Below are 16157 nucleotides of genomic sequence, written 5' to 3' on the forward strand. Positions count from 1 at the left end.
GGGATTACTGTGTGTTCGATAGGAAAGCCAAGATATTTCCCTAGGGATGGAGTTGATCGGAAATCTAGAATATCACATCATTCCTCTCGTCTTTGTTAAGTGACATTAGGCGAGATGAAGACCCGAGATTTACCATCACTAATCTTTTGACCAAAAAGCCCACAGAAGGTGTCTAGCACATCCCGAACAGCCCTACAATTCTTAATATCTGCCTTAGCAAAAAACACAAGGTCATCTACAAAAAGAGGTGTGAGAAGGTAACCCCACCCCTAGAAGCCGAGATAGGGTCCCACAACTTAGCTTCACATTTTTCAGCAATAAATGCCCCCAATACTTTCATACATAAGATGAACAGATAAGGGGAAAGGGGTCCCCTTGCTTTATGCCCCTAGATGATTGAAAAGGATCCAAAGCACTTCCATTGAAAAGCATTGATATAGTGGAGGAAGAGACACAACTCATAATATCTCTAAAATTTGTGTTAGGTTCCAAATCTAAGTTATATCTCTCCCTCTTTAACTCCAATTTTTGGCAAAATGATGGAGCCCATCCACTGTCACAGCACAGAACGGTCACATGATGCACAGAACGGTCACATGTCTACCTGCGGGTTACATTCTCCCTCTTCTAGTTTCATTTTACTACTCTGCCTTGACCATCACAAAACCCAGCAAGAAATAGATTTTACGCCTATGCACACCACAAAAGAGAAATAAGGAAAAAACCAGGAAAAAGAAGAGGAAAAAAAAAAAAAAAACCATTGGTGACTTGGTGGAGGAGTGGGTCTGAAGAAGAAAAAAAAAGGGCCATTAGGTGGAGTTGTCTAAAGAAGAAAGAAAGAAAAAGAAAGAAGAAAACAAAGCAAAGTGACATTAATGACTTGACAGTAATAAGTTAGAAAAATGGGTTTCACAAATTTGATTTTTTTACAAAGGTGTTGTACAAAGTCCTTTTTACAATTTTATCACTACAATTCATATTTCATAATTTAAAAACACACCCACTTTTGTTTTCAGTTTTTATCGCTTAATTTTTGAGTTTTGAGCGATGGAACAACCCTCAATAATTTTCCCAGACAAATTTTTTTTGGTGGGTTCTACATTTTTTGGACTATGGCAATGGAAACTGACTCATTTTCCACCCAATCCAAACAATTCACTCATCAGACTCTCACGCTTCTCTATCTCTGTATCTCACTCTCACACCTCTCTGTCTCACTCTCACGGTGAGAGTCTCACCTCAATCAAGCTCATGCGGCCACGCCTCTCTCTGAATCTCTCAATTTTTTTTCTTTCTTATCCTCACGACTTCTGATCTGCTTCTCATCCTCACGGTCACGGGTCACGATCTGCTTCTGGTTTTTTTCTTCCTTTGTCTCCATCTTGGTCTCATCCTCTCTGCTTCAGTGGCTTCATCAGGTACTTTGATTTTTGATTCTAATTTTGAAGTCTGGGTTTTTTTTCCTTTGCTTTTGATTTTTGATACTTGATTCTGAAGTCTGGGTTTTTTTTTCTTTGGTCTTGGTCTCGCCCTCTGTGCTCTACTTCAGGTATTTTGATTATTTTCCCCTTTCATTTGATAATTTTCTCGCCCTCTGGGCTCTGCCTCTCCACTATTTGGATGGAATGAACTTATTTATTTAATTCTTCGTTTAAAACTTATTTGCTATTTGGATGTAATGAACTTATTTATTATTTACCATTTGGATGTAAGTGTAATGACTAATGAACTTATTTATTTGGTTGAAAGTTTATTATGTTAAGGAATGATTGATTTGTAACGTTATTATGTTAAATTCTATAATAATAAAAAATGTTATATACTTAATACTTGTATGTCTTTTAAGGAAATATATTTATTACTATTAGTTTGTTAGTTTTAGTATATTAAAAAATTATTAATTATTTTGTTAAAAAAATATTAATTATTTATATAATTTAAATAAATTATTTTAAAATTATTTATGATGTTACCGGTATAATCAGAAAATCGATAATCAGTTCATTTTTTATTGGTTCTTTTATCGTATCGGATTTTAAAACCATGAAAGAGGACTCGTACATTTATGCAATTTATGGATCTCTTGACCTCTATCTAATTTTTTATAATTTTCATGATGGAATAATATTCATGCTTTAACTTTTTCGTTTCTCTTAGTAAAATCCAAATAATTAATTAATTAATTAATTATCGTTTCTCAATATATCCAAAAATCTTGCACTGCTCCGCACCTCCACCGTTAGAATCACCTTGTTCCTGAGTTTTGCTTAATTTCCAAAAAATTTCCCTCCACTCTTCAATCATATGCAGATATGGCGGACAGTGTTGTGAGTTTCCTCGTAGCGAACTTTACTCAGCTGCTTGCAAAAGAATCAGAGTTACTTGGTGGGCTGGAGGATCAAGTCAGGATTCTTCACGACGAGCTGGGAATGATCAACATCTTCCTCCAAAGAACTGAGGGGAAACGAGATGACAGCTACATCAAAGAGGTAGTAAGCCAAATCAGGGAAGTTGCCTATGAGATTGAGGATGTTTTCGATACATTCATCATGACGGCCACAAAGCACAAGAAAAGAAGCAAGCTGAGGAAGCTAGTCTATTGCTTTGACCAAATAACCACGCTTCACGAGGTTGCAAGTAAGACAGAGAGCATCAAGAAAGTCATCACAGACATTTACGGCGATAGGAAGTATGACATTATTGAAATAGCAGCTCAATCAGGAGGAGATGCAGTAGCGGAGGACATATTGCACAAGCATAGGAGATATATGTCGAGGAAGATGAAGTGGTGGGCTTCAGTCATGACACGCAGAAATTGCTGAAGCAGCTTCTTGAAGGAGGTTTGCAACGTGATGTCATTTCAATCATCGGTATGGGTGGCTTGGGTAAGACCACTCTTGCCAGGAAGATCTATAACAACAATTACGTTGAGAATCATTTTGATTTGCGTATCTAGGTTTATGTATCTGAAGAATACAGAACTAGAGAGTTGTTGCTGGAAATTTTAAAAGGTGTGAAGCCAATGCCAAAGGTGAAAAAATTTATGTTGAAAGCCGAGTTGAAAGAGGAGTTATTCCATGGTTTGGAACTTAAGTATAGCTTGAATAAGAATCAACTGAAAGTGGCATTGTTTGAAGACTTGCAATGCATGAAGGAAAAGGATGATGAAGAATTCAGAAATGTACTGAAGATGAACGTGGAACTTATAAAAGACAGCAAATTCAAGAAATCATTGCAAGATTTTGTGCAAAACATTTATAAAAAAAATGGTGAGGGATGGCTGATTATGGATGATGATGAATTGAAAAGCGTGCTGTCCAATTGCTTGTAGGGTAAGAGGTATCTGATAGTCATGGATGACATTTGGAAAACGGATGTGTGGAAAGAGTTAAGGGTAGCCTTTCCTGACAGCTTGAAAGGAAGTAGGATATTGATATCACAAGCCGTATAAAAGAAGTGGCAGAACATGCAAGTCGTAATATTCTTCCTTACTTTCTCCCCTATCTCAAAAAAGATGAAAGTTGGAAACTCTTATCTAAGAAGGTGTTCCAAGGAGTTCCATGTCCCCCGGAACTTGAAGCTCTGGGGATACAAATTGCTGAAAGTTGTAATGGTTTGCCACTTGCAATTATGGTGTTGGGGGGTCTTTTGGCCAGTGATAGGCCACAAACTGAATGACCCCTTGTGATAAAAATTAATTAATTAATTAGCTAAGTTATTAATTAATCAATTTATCATGCAAATACGTGGTAGCACAAACAAATCACCAATAAACTAATAATGCATCGGAAAATAAATAATACAGTGATTTGTTTACGAATAGAGAAAACCTAAAGGCAAAAACCCTACCGGGTGATTTTCAGGTCACCACTCCCGAAACTCCACTATTATCACAACAAGCGGTTACAAGTAAAGGAATCCAAGTACCTTACCAACCTACAGTTGAACCCTTACTCCATTACCCAATTGGACTTGTTCTGTAGTGATAGTTCCCCATTCAGATGCACAACTCCCAGTACGTGACTAACCAATTGCGCAGATCCCAGTACGCAACTTCAATTACCAACTAAGAAGGTTGTTGGTTGCAAAGTTCTTCAATTCATCCACACGATGAAGATCAAGAAGATGCTTGGTCACAAAACCCTATGGTGCACATACACAACAACTTCTTCAAGAGAAAGAGATGAACTAGGGCAAGAGCTTTGTCTCTGGTCACAATTTGCTTGAATAGAGTTTGCTCAAAGTTTGTGCAACTTGTGAACACTTTGACGGCCCTTAAACTGATCCTTTTATATGTCTAGGGTTAGGAGAAAAGAAAGCCGAAAGACACATTCACGGATCCTAAGAAAATCATATTGGAATTTTGACAATCTTAAATCTCGACAGATAACAGGCGTTGAGCAGCTGTCGAGCACACCGAATGAAGAACAGTTTCCTTAAACTCAATAGATGCAGCTGTCAAGCTTTAATAATTTTGCACTCTGAACTTGTTTTCTTGAACAGACTTGAAAGTTTCAATACTTGATCTTGAAACAAGGTTTCTTGAAGTATTTAAAACATCCTAAATCTACCCAAATACAAGTAAAGTGCGTTTTGTCAAAGGATAAGCCAATTACATAAAATCATGACATATGTTCTTAACATGTGAAACAAATATGTCCTAACAATCTCCTCCTTTGGCAATTCGTGATAAAACCACAACAAACAAATGATCATATGAGAGAAGTCATAAATCACTCAACTCATATTCACTTGTTGAATACAATAAAATCTATCCTAACACAAACTCTTGAAAAATTTTGCAAGAAGAGAGTTTATGGCAAGTAGATTTTGACAACCTGTATTTCTGAAACACTTTAAACAAAACTCATCAAGGTATCTTTGTGTGAAACAGAAATAATAGATTGCATACAAGTATAAGAAACATGTGTATAAAGGGAGAAAAGAAACAACACATGAAGGGATAGGTGAAAGAAAGAGATAAGTACAATGTATGTCTATAAATGGTCACAAGACCTCATGTACAAGAGTAATGTATCTAAAAAAAAAAAAAAGATACATACTATCCTCACTACATCCCTCAAAAAGTATCAACACTTCCCCTAACAAAATGGTCTTATACTAACTCTCCCCTTAAGATGGACTACTCTCATACCAAAACTACTCTCCCTTTTTGTCACAAATGACAAAGGGTAAGAGTGTCAAGTAGACATCTCATTGGTAGAGCTAGCATCTCCATCAGTATCATCCGAAGCATCATCGTCATCACCATCGTCATCACCATCATCATCATCCTCATCCTTAGAAGCAGAAGCCACGAGAGAAGGTGGTGAAGGAGTAGCCTCAAGAGCAAAACCACCCATGGACGCCTGTCGTCGTGCAATACCGACACAAACGTTCAACTGATACAATTCCGTAGAGAGTGTATCGAGTCGAGCATCCATGCGCTGTAGCTGCACCATGATATCTCCTAAAGACACATCGCCTGAAGAAGAAGAAGGAGCCGATGTGGATGGAGTCGAACGGGAGGAAGGAGCTACGGAATCCGACTGCCGCGATCGAAGCTGGGCCTCGCTACGTTTAACGGTAGCGTAATCTATGGCACACATGACGGTAAAATGGTCGGAAGAGGGAAAAGGAACGGAAAAATGGCATAAGATCCTCGTGATAACGGAAGGAAAGATGAGCTTATCACGGGACGCCGAATCTAGATGAACATCTATAATAGACAAAATGAAATGATAATGAAAGTCTATGGTAAGATGCTCAAGAAGAGACAACAAAAATCGAGCACGAGGCTCTGTAATGGAGTTATAATGAGAGAGGGGATGCAAAACAAAAGTCATCACCATGTTCATGAATCTAGGACCTTTAGCAAAAGGTCGACATGGTGTAAAAAGACGTTCACCCCAAGAAGAAGGGTGTTCACAGAAAGCAAACATGAGCTCATCCTTGGACACATTCCTCAGACGCTCACAACTAGGATAGTCAGGAAACTCTATCCTAGAGACTCGAAGCACATCCGTAACCAACTGCGATGTGATAGGAATGTGCGTACCTCGAACGCGAGTGAAGAAAAGAAGTACTGACTGATCAATCCCGTGCATGTTGGAGTAAAATTCCTGCATACGTACGAGAGGACAGGTGACCAGAACGTCACATAGTGACTCCCATCCCTTACTATGAATGACAGAGGAAAGGTCGGTGTCTGCAAAATCCGTCAAAATGACTTGGCGTTTCGAATGAATGCCTCGTCTAGAAAAGTTCTCCGAAAATGCCTTAAAGGCATCATTATCACGGAACCGAATATGAGATAGGGTAGGATCAGACGAAGAAGAAGCATCGGAACGAAAAGGGTTCCAGGCTGGAGTGGATTTACGCTTAGGTGCCATAGACATGACTAACATAAACTAACAGAGAGGGAGAGAAAGAATGACAATCAGAAAAGTCCCAAATAGTTTCAAATATATCAAATATATTGAAAAGAAGTACGTATGCATGGGAAATGCATGAACATGTGACATGCAAAGGAAATTGCATCATGGGCTCAGCCCAATCCAAACCTATCAACACATAAACATATAGCACATATCTAAATGCATGGCAATACCATTATAATGCTAATGTGATGCAATGTATGAGGTTTTAAACACATTTAAGTGAAAACCCAATCCAAAATTTCAATGAAAGCTCATCAAATTTGAAAAACCCCAAAAATTTTCAAAAACCCCAAATCTTAGGTTTCAAAACATGAAATGCATGAATGAGAAAGGATTAGAAGCTTACCAAGTAAAGAAAAACCTTGTAAAATCCTTGAGAACCAAGATTGGAGTGAGATTGGAGTGTTTTTGGGAGAGAAACAGAGAAGTATCGAGAGAGAGATTGATGGAAATGAGAACCGGATCGCGCAGAGGCCTTATATAGGAAAGCCAGTAAATCTCGACAGATGCAGGTATCGAGAGGTATCGAGCGATCTAGGTGTTGAGGAAATGCTCATCGACAGTTGAGGTGTTGAGGAGGTATCAAGGATCAACTCATCAGAATTAAGAACAGAAGCTCGATCGATTCACTAGGTGTCGAGAAGCTATCGAGCATACAGACCCAATCTCGATCGATCCACCAGGTATCGAGGTGCAGGCGAGATTGCGATAAGAAAAAGTTTTAAGAAGCTCGACAGATAGCCAGCTATCGAGGAGGTATCGAGGAGGTGTCGAGCCAGCTTTTAAAAACAGTTTTTCGAGATGTGAAAAACACAGACATGAATGCAATTCAACATGCAACTCAACCAACGATCCAATCAACATATTAAGCTCTCAAAATCATCTCTCAAATGAAAATTTAAGCACATGGATCTTCAAAAACACACACACACACACACACACACACACTAAACAAGTCTAACCAATTTTATATTTTAAAAGCAAGTCAAGACAGTTTAGTAAGTATACATTAATACATGTAAAACCTCATGATGGTCAAATCACATTGTTACCTGCACATGTATCAAGAATAGCAAAGAATATTGCGTGTTGTGTGTGAAAAACATTGCAAGATTGCCTAAGTGTACACATGTTATGACGATTTGAGATATGAGAAAATCACTTTAACTCACACACAATCATAACTGCTTGATGGAGACTATCACTTTTGAGGTACATCCTATAACTCCCACATCTCTTAGAATACACGCTTGCAATCATTTTTAAAGCATTTTTAATCTTTTTGCTTTTGATTTTTCTTTGCATATTCTTCTTTAAAACATATCATGCATGGGCTTATTAGAGAGAGAAAAAAATTACCCAATGATATTTGACATTCAAATTTTGCTATGCCTAAACACACAAATGTCATTGACACTGCACTTTTGTTATGCCGAAGCATATAGGTGTCATATTATGATTGGCAGGCAACAGTGGTGAGATAGTTATTTATGCATTTCTCTCAGGATTTTTTAGTCCTTCCTGTCAAAAAGAGTGATATGAGTATTAGTTTAAAAGATAACTTAATCGTACTCATCATAAACACGAGCCACAAAGCTCACTTGCTTAGTTGTGCATAAAGATACTCATCTAAGTTACAAATGATACAAAATTTAGAAGATTTTGTTTCAATGGCCATCCAAGGTACACAAGTACCAAAGTACACAAAACACATACTATTTTTGTATTTTTCTGATTTTTTCAATTTTATTTTTATTTTTATAAAGAAAAACAAAACAAAGCAAAAACTGAAAAATAACCAAGCAAAAACATGTTAAACAAACAAAGTATAAAAACTAGACTGACTCAAAACATGAAAGCTAAACACATAAGTAATGCACACACAAAAACAAGAAGAGAGAGAGAAAAGTGACAGAATCACTTGGACCATTTTCCTTCCACACCTTGGAAGAACCTTTCCATCTAGCAAACCCTTGAACCGGCGGTGAAAGGGAAGAATTAAAACCGTTCAAGTTCGAAAGGAACATGAGGGTTTTGAGAAGATCACCAAGGGGAACGAGAGAGGATTGAAGCTGGTTTTGATTCCCAGATGCTATCATGCTGTTGCTCTGTTGAGTGGCAAGCCATTTGTAGTAATTTGGTCGAGTATGACCGGCAGCTCCACAATGATGACAGAGATGCTGCTTCTTTTGTTTAGGTTTTTGAGAGTTAGCCTTCTTAGCCCTTTTAGCCCTAGGGTTTTTAACATCTTTCTTCTAAAACTTAGGGGGTGCTCCTAAGATAGATTTACCCTTGTCTAAGTTCTCACTAGCTAATTCAGTTTTAATCTCATTGTTCTCAGTTTTAAGATTATTACCAGGAGGAGCAAAAACAGTAGTACTAGAAGAAGTAGTATTAGAGGAAGAAAGACCATACCTTAAGCCTGTTCGATCTGAAGCAGATTTCTGAATGCTTAGCATCTCATCCAGCTTTGCACTTGAAGTCCTTTCCAGTTGAGCTTTGACTTGACATAGTTCTGCTTCAAGCTTCTTGGTCTTCTCAGCCAAGAAATTGTTCTTAAACCTCAGCGCCCCAATAGTCTGATTAGCCTCATCAAACTTTGTGGAAAGCTCTTCACGGTCAAGTTCCATATCACTGAGCTTCTTGGTGGTTAGCCTATACAGTTTCTCATGCTTCTCAGAAAGCTTGTACAGTTTCTCATAGGCTGTATGAATGTCATCTTGATCATCCATCTTCTCAAATTTGGATTCCACCAGTTCCTCTTCTTCAACCAAATCTTCAACAATCCCGTCAGTAGGATTGACCGTGGCCGTGAAGGCATTTAAGATTCCGTCATCCTTATTGTCGGAATCATCCTCAGGCTCAGTGTCGCTCAAGGTAACAGCAAATGCCTTACTCTTCCCAATGCTCTTGAGGTATGTAGGACACTCATGCTTCATGTGACCGAAGCCTTGACACCCAAAGCACTTAAGTCCTGAGGGAACAGTGTACTGACCACCTTCCTTAGCATCCTTCTTCCCCTTGTCTTGGCCTTTAAACCAAGAAGAACTGGATTGCCTGCGGTCCTTGTCGAAACCCTTTCCATTGGCGTTCTTCATAAACTTCTTGAACTGCCTGGTAATGTAAGACTTTATCTTGGAATCTTCATCATCAGAAGATTCATCTGTTTCACTGCTCTTGGCCTTCAGTGCCATACTCTTGCTTTTACCCGACTTGCCTATTCTTGTTAACCCTAGCTCGTAGGTCTGCAAGTTTCCAACCAGCTCAGTCAGAGGAATCTTGTCAATATCCTTTGATTCCTCTATTGCCGTAATCTTGGCATGAAATCTCTTGAGTAGAGATCTGAGCACTTTCCTCACAATCTTGGGTTCAGGAATGGTTTCCCTAAAATTGAAGGCTGAGTTCACTATGTCCTTTAACTTGGCATAGAACTCATCGAAAGACTCATCCTCCTCCATCTTTATCTCTTCAAAGCTTGTAGTGAGCCTCTGAAACTTTGAGTCCTTAACAGCCTTAGTACCCTCATAGGTTGTCTGGAGAATGGTCCAAGCCTCCTTGGCAATTTCAATTGAGGATATCTTCTTGAACTCCTCATTGGTGACAGCATTGAACAATGTATTCAATGCTCTGCTGTTGAAGTTTGCCGTCTTAATCTTGGCATCATCCCAGTCAGCTGGCTCTTCTGTAGGCTTAGTTCAGCCTATCTCCACAGCTTGCCACACTTTCTTATCTAAAGACTGCAAAAAAACTCTCATGCGTACTTTCCAGTATGCATAGTTAGTGCCATCAAATAAAGGAGGTATGATTAATGACTGTCCTCTATCCATGACGAACAGGGGTCAATGGATCAATACAGCAAAGATTAAACCCTAATCAGAGTGTACCCGCTCTGATACCACTTGATAGGCCACAAACTGAATGACCCATTGTGATAAAAATTAATTAATTAATTAATCAAGTTATTAATTAATCAATTTATCATGTAAATGTGTGGTAGCACAAACAAATCACCAATAAACTAATAATGCAGCAGAAAATAAATAATACGGTGATTTATTTACGAATGGAGAAAATCTAACGGCAAAAACCCCACCGGGTGATTTTCAGGTCACCACTCCTGAAACTCCACTATTATCACAACAAGCGGTTACAAGTAAAGGAATCCAAGTACCTTACCAACTTACAGTTGAACCCTTACCCCAATACCCAATTGGACTTGTTCTGTAGTGACAGTTCCCCATTCAGATGCACGACTCCCAGTACGTGACTAACCAATTGCACAGATCTCAGTACGCGACTTCAATCACCAACTAAGAAGGTTGTTGGTTGCAAAGTTCTTCAGTTCATCCACACGATGAAGATCAAGAAGATGCTTGGTCACAAAACCCTATGGTGCACATACACAGCAACTTCTTCAAGAGAAAGAGATGAACTAGGGTAAGAACTTCGTCTCCAGACACAATTTACTTGAACAGAGTTTGCTCAAAGCTTGTGCAACTTGTGAACACTTTGACGGCTCTTAAACTGATCCTTTTATATGTCTAGGGTTAGGAGAAAAGAAAGCTCAAAGACACATTCATGGATCCCAAGAAAATCATATTGGAATTTTGACAATCTTAAATCTCGACAGATAGCAGCTGTCAAGCAGACCAAATGAAGAACAACTTCTTTAAGCTCGATAGATGCAGCTGTTGAGCCAACTGTCGAGTTTTAATGATTTTGCACTCTGAACTTGTTTTCTTGAACAGACTTAAAAGTTTCAATACTTGATCTTGAAACAAGGTTTCTTAAAGTATTTAAAACATCCTAAATCTACCCAAATACAAATAAAGTGCGTTTTGTCAAAGGATAAGCCAATTACATAAAATCATGACATATGTTCTTAACATGTGAAACACATATGTCCTAACAGCCAGTAAGGAGAAAACATATCGAATATGGTCAAAATTGATTGGTCATGTCAATTCTTATCTTATTGAGGATAGGTCACAATGCCAAGATATTGGCCCTAAGTTATAACCACTTGCCCCGACGCTTGAAACCGTGCTTTCTATATTTGGGTATTTACCCAGAAGACTTTGAGATACCTGCAAGGCAACTAATCCAAATGTGGATAGTTGAGGGATTTGTACAGCAAACCGGCAATAGAAATGTAGAGGATGTTGCTGAAGACTACTTGGAGGAACTCATTGACCGGAGTTTGATCCAAGTGGCACATACAAGGACAGATGGAGGAGTCAAAACATGTCGTATCCATGATCTTCTACGAGACCTCTGTATATCAGAGAGCAAGGAAGAGAAGTTTCTTGAGGTTTGTTCAGATTTTAACCTTTTACATATGAGCAAATCCCGCAGACTTTCTATCAACTGTGCTACCCCTCCAGACATGAACCTTTGTGATTCTTCAAATTGTCATTCTTTACTAGACTTTGGGTACGAGTATGATGAAAGCGACTTGAAATGGCTTTGCAATAGGTTTAAATTAGTTTTGGGGATGCCAAATATAGTTCTATCCCTAAGAAAATAAAAAAGCTGGTTCTTTTGAGATACCTGAGGATTTCTGGTGAGCTTGAAGTCATTCTGGCTTCCATATGTAGCCTTTGGAATCTGGTGACGCTGGAACTGAGAACTTCTAAAATAAAATGCTTGCCGAAAGAGATATGGATGTTAGAAAAGTTGAGACATTTGTACTTGGGTGGGCCAACATCTATACCTAGAGCAAGAACAGACGATAAAGCTTTACGAAATCTTCAAGTCCTTACTGGTATGGCTATAAATCAAGACACTGAGAATCTATTTGCCAAGGACATGTTTCCTAATTTAAGAAAACTAGTCGCAGACCCGCGCGTTATGCATGATAATTTTTTAGATTAAATACTATTTTAGTCTCTAGACTTCATAAAGAGTTAAAAAAAAAATAGTTTTATCATATTTTTAATAATCTTGTCTATAACATTTTTTCCATTATCATATATTTATTGGTTGATGATTTGCATAACATAGACATTAAATAAGAGGTAAAACTATTCATTGTGTATGAAGATTATGATTATATATATAATTCCCCTAGTTAGAGTTTGATTAGTTTTAAGTTTAAATTTTGTATTATTATATTTAATTGTTGATTATTGATTTAATTAAGTGAATGTAATGGTTGATTTTATTGCACTATAAAGTTTTCAATGTCCTCTGTATAGCCATTTCTATTTTATTTCTTATTCCTCTTGACCACCTTTTTATTTTCCAAATAACGGTTATTAATTGACTTTTGATTTTATTTCTTTTTTTCTTCCTTCATTTATTCTTTATTACTTTATATGTTCCCTTCCTAGTTGTAAATTTTATGGTTATCAATAAAAAAATAGATATCATAGATGGCTTAAATAATTATAGATATAGTTACGTTAGTAGTATGTGAAAGGTTTTTTTATCTTCTGATTTTCCAAGGAAATATGAAAGGTATTTCTCTAGTTTGGTCTCAATCAATTATAATATCCATAATATTTAACGGAAGTAATAATGAGCCTTAAATATTTTTAATGTATGAAGTGGTTAGGTTAGTGGCATGTCAAAGGTTTTATAAAAAAAAATTTAAAAAAAATTCCAAGGAAATGTAAAAGGCCTTTTTCAGAGAAAAGAAATTGTGACTTTTTGAATTGTAAAAATATGATTGTTTTACTTACCTTGTTTATAGATTTCATTATTAAGTTATAAACATCTAAATTAAAGTAAATGAATATATAAATGCAAAATTATATATAAAGTTACAACCGCACAAGATAAATATGTATAGATATATATATTTTTTAAATTCATGAATCATTATTTCATTTTTTACTTATAAATATCTAAATTAAAATTTTTTTTGAAAAAAAAATCTAAATGAAAATAGATGAAAATATAAAGGTAAAATTATATGAAAAGTTAAAATTACCCAGGATGAACGTTTAACCACCGGTAGATGTGTGTCTAGCCAGGATGACCCTTTATCACACAAATATTTTGATTCCTCTAATGTATGGTAAAGTAAGGCAGGTTTGTATTTAGCCATTTTCTTGATTTGTGCTGCATAATTTAATAGTATGGAGGATGTAATTGGATTTAAATGTTGAATAAAATAATATGAGAGGAAAAAAGAGTAAAAATAAAATATATATAGCAATAAACATCAAATTATCCAAGTCATTCTATGTAATATAATAACATTATATTATTATATACTATATGTATAACGTAGTAGGATAATATTTAATCAAAGAGAATATAAAAGATAACAACTTAAAACGCAAAACTAAATTACATCAACCCAAAGTAAAATTCTAATTAACACAAAAATTTATCAACCTAAAAAATTGATGCAATAAAAAAAATCAAACAAAAAATGAAAAACAAATTGAGAGAGAGAGAGAGAGAGAGAGAGAGAGAGAGAAGTAACATTTTTTGTGTGAGAAAACTATGCATAAAATGAAAAAGAAAATGTCAAATTTATGGTAAGATGTTGAGAATAAGAAAAGTCAAAATAAAGGAAGATAAAAAGGTAGAGAAAAAATGATATTAATGTAGAAAGTAGTGGGGAGATGAAGAGATAAAAGAAAATGAAAGTTTTGGAAAATTAATAATAAAAATAATGGTTAAAAGATATTTTAATTTTTAAATAATTAAGTCACCTTAAATGAGAAAATATTTAAAAAAATATATAAGAAAAATTGAAAAGAAAAAAATGATGACATGGCTGTTGATGCATTAAATGTTACGCTTCAACTTTTAGTAATATATAGAGTAGGATTGGATTCTTTAGAATGGCCAGAGACAGGGCTTTTGTCAAGCCTCCATCGCTTGCATCATCTGCAAACTTTGAAAATTTATGAACTTTTTTAGCTTCCAAGTCCAAACTCATTCCACTTGAAGCTCACAAAGGTAACCTTAGTAGGCGCGTCACTAGTGTGTTGGGTAGCCTTCCCTACCTTCGAATATTGAAATTAGGTTTTCATCGAGAGTGCATAGAGATCTACCTCCTCTGCAATGAAAGCAGTTTCCGTCAACTTGATGTCTTTGAAATGGCAGATTTGTGGATTTCATATTGGGAATTGGGAAAAGGTGCAATGCCAAGCCTTCGACGTTTGGTCATTAATAATTGCCCGTCTTTGATCATGCGCCCTGAGGAACTATGGTGCTTGACTGCCTTGCAGGATTTGGAAGTCTTACATCCCTCTGAAGAGATGGCAAAAACGCTTCAAGGGTTGCAGATGAAGAAGAATGGGTGTAAGCTCCAAGTCAATCCACCTCTGGACGCAACTAATTGATAGAATGTTGATGGCTTTATCTGCTTCTGTGTAAATGTTCCTGCCTTGTCTGTCATTTCAGGTTTCAATTATCCTATCTTAGTGCTTTTGTTTTAAAAGGGACTATCTTTTCCAATAATTTTTTGTGTTTTTGGTGATTAATCCATTAGATATGTACTAGTGTGTAGAATGTTTGAATAAAAGGTTCTATGGTTCTCTAGTGGCTTAAGTTTTTAAATGTCCTAATATGTACTAATGTGTATCCCCCCAAGGTTAGTAGCTTAATACCAGTGACCCTCCTCTTCATGCATAGTGAATAGTGATTTCCAGTAATGCCTGCAGGGTTGCATTTTAGTTTGTAGTCACTATACCAAATCACATTTAGATCTTACAGATAACAGAGGCAACTAAAATAAATTGATATCTTCAATATTCTTAAAAAGTATTGACAGAGGTACATGAAGTCGTGAACCCAGAAATAATGCAGAATTGGAAAGCCATGGGCATAGGTATGAAATGCATCCCTATCTCTGCTTGAATTGGTCCTCTTTTTTTTTTTTTTCTTTTTTTTTCATGTGTTCTGTAGTGCAATCTCATTAACTGCTATGTTGGAAAATAGACGGAGAGTCATGCCCTGTGTTTTGAGGTTGTATTTTTTAGGTGTGGCAACTGACTGCTCTATTTTTGCAGCTTATATTACATGTAACTTTTGCTTATTGATAATATATTTCTAATCTTTTTATCCCAAAAAAAGGGTTATCAGTCATATTGTTTTACCTAGAAAATTGTTAAATCCAATACAATTGTAAGAGACGAGTTGTAGCCATCCCACTATAACGGTTTGTGTCCGGCTCAATGACAATGGGATTTTCCGTGATGTCCAGCAAAGTTGAAGGGAAAGAATGGACGAAGATATTGAGGAATTGTGGTGAAAATCATCTCAAACAGCGGAAGAGGATGAAGAAATTAGGGATGAGAAGAGCCTGGTGGAAGAATTAAAACACAAACGCTAGTCGGCCAGTGTGCAAAAGAATTTCAACGTTTAAGGCGCCAAGAAACTACTCTTGCGTGGTCTTAGATAAGTGGAGGTCTCCCAGAACAGAAGATTATTAATACTATTACACCAATGTCTGTGCCTGCTGTCTCTTGGATCAAACTTGAATCAATGAGCACTCAATACCTCAACAAATTGCAGTATTATAACTAGTAAAAAGTAAGCTAATCGGTTGCAAGGAGGTTTTTTTTCTTTTTTTTCCTCCCCCCCTAAAAAAATTGAGTAACTTTGCGTATTTACACACCAAACATAAGACTCAGCATAAAGAATCTTAAAAAGTGTCTCGATCTTGGATTAATTTGTCCCAAATATGATCCCCTATCACTTAAACCTAAAAATGGGATATATTAATCTATACAAAAATTTCTCCATAGTCAATCT

At 36.5% G+C, this 16157-nt stretch overlaps 2 protein-coding genes across 2 annotated transcripts; both read left to right on the forward strand.

The window, feature by feature from the left end:
* The first annotated feature begins 1133 nt into the window (after window positions 1-1133).
* Window positions 1134-3145, forward strand: LOC115978313 (putative disease resistance RPP13-like protein 2). Its single transcript, XM_031100332.1, has 2 exons — window positions 1134-1418; window positions 2311-3145. Exon 2 carries the CDS (start codon window positions 2313-2315, stop codon window positions 2820-2822), a length of 510 nt encoding a protein of 169 aa, XP_030956192.1. The 5' UTR covers window positions 1134-1418; window positions 2311-2312; the 3' UTR covers window positions 2823-3145.
* Window positions 3146-11547: 8402 nt separating this feature from the next.
* Window positions 11548-14743, forward strand: LOC115959888 (putative late blight resistance protein homolog R1B-17). Its single transcript, XM_031078537.1, has 3 exons — window positions 11548-11915; window positions 12038-12204; window positions 14319-14743. Exons 1-3 carry the CDS (start codon window positions 11548-11550, stop codon window positions 14741-14743), a joined length of 960 nt encoding a protein of 319 aa, XP_030934397.1.
* The last annotated feature ends 1414 nt before the right edge of the window (window positions 14744-16157 follow it).

Source organism: Quercus lobata, chromosome 2, assembly GCF_001633185.2.
Source record: "Quercus lobata isolate SW786 chromosome 2, ValleyOak3.0 Primary Assembly, whole genome shotgun sequence".
NCBI classification, from domain to species: domain Eukaryota; kingdom Viridiplantae; phylum Streptophyta; class Magnoliopsida; order Fagales; family Fagaceae; genus Quercus; species Quercus lobata.

What these genes read in the sequence shown, in the direction of transcription:
- LOC115959888 (XM_031078537.1), top strand. Translation starts at nt 11,548, where the DNA reads ATGTGGATAGTTGAGGGATTTGTACAGCAAACCGGCAATAGAAATGTA. An exon ending in TTGAAATGGCTTTGCAATAG is followed by an intron (nt 11,916 to 12,037) that starts GTTTAAATTAGT and finishes TTCCATATGTAG; the next exon opens with CCTTTGGAATCTGGTGACGC. An exon ending in AAATCTTCAAGTCCTTACTG is followed by an intron (nt 12,205 to 14,318) that starts GTATGGCTATAA and finishes GAACTTTTTTAG; the next exon opens with CTTCCAAGTCCAAACTCATT.
- LOC115978313 (XM_031100332.1), top strand. Translation starts at nt 2,313, where the DNA reads ATGGCGGACAGTGTTGTGAGTTTCCTCGTAGCGAACTTTACTCAGCTG.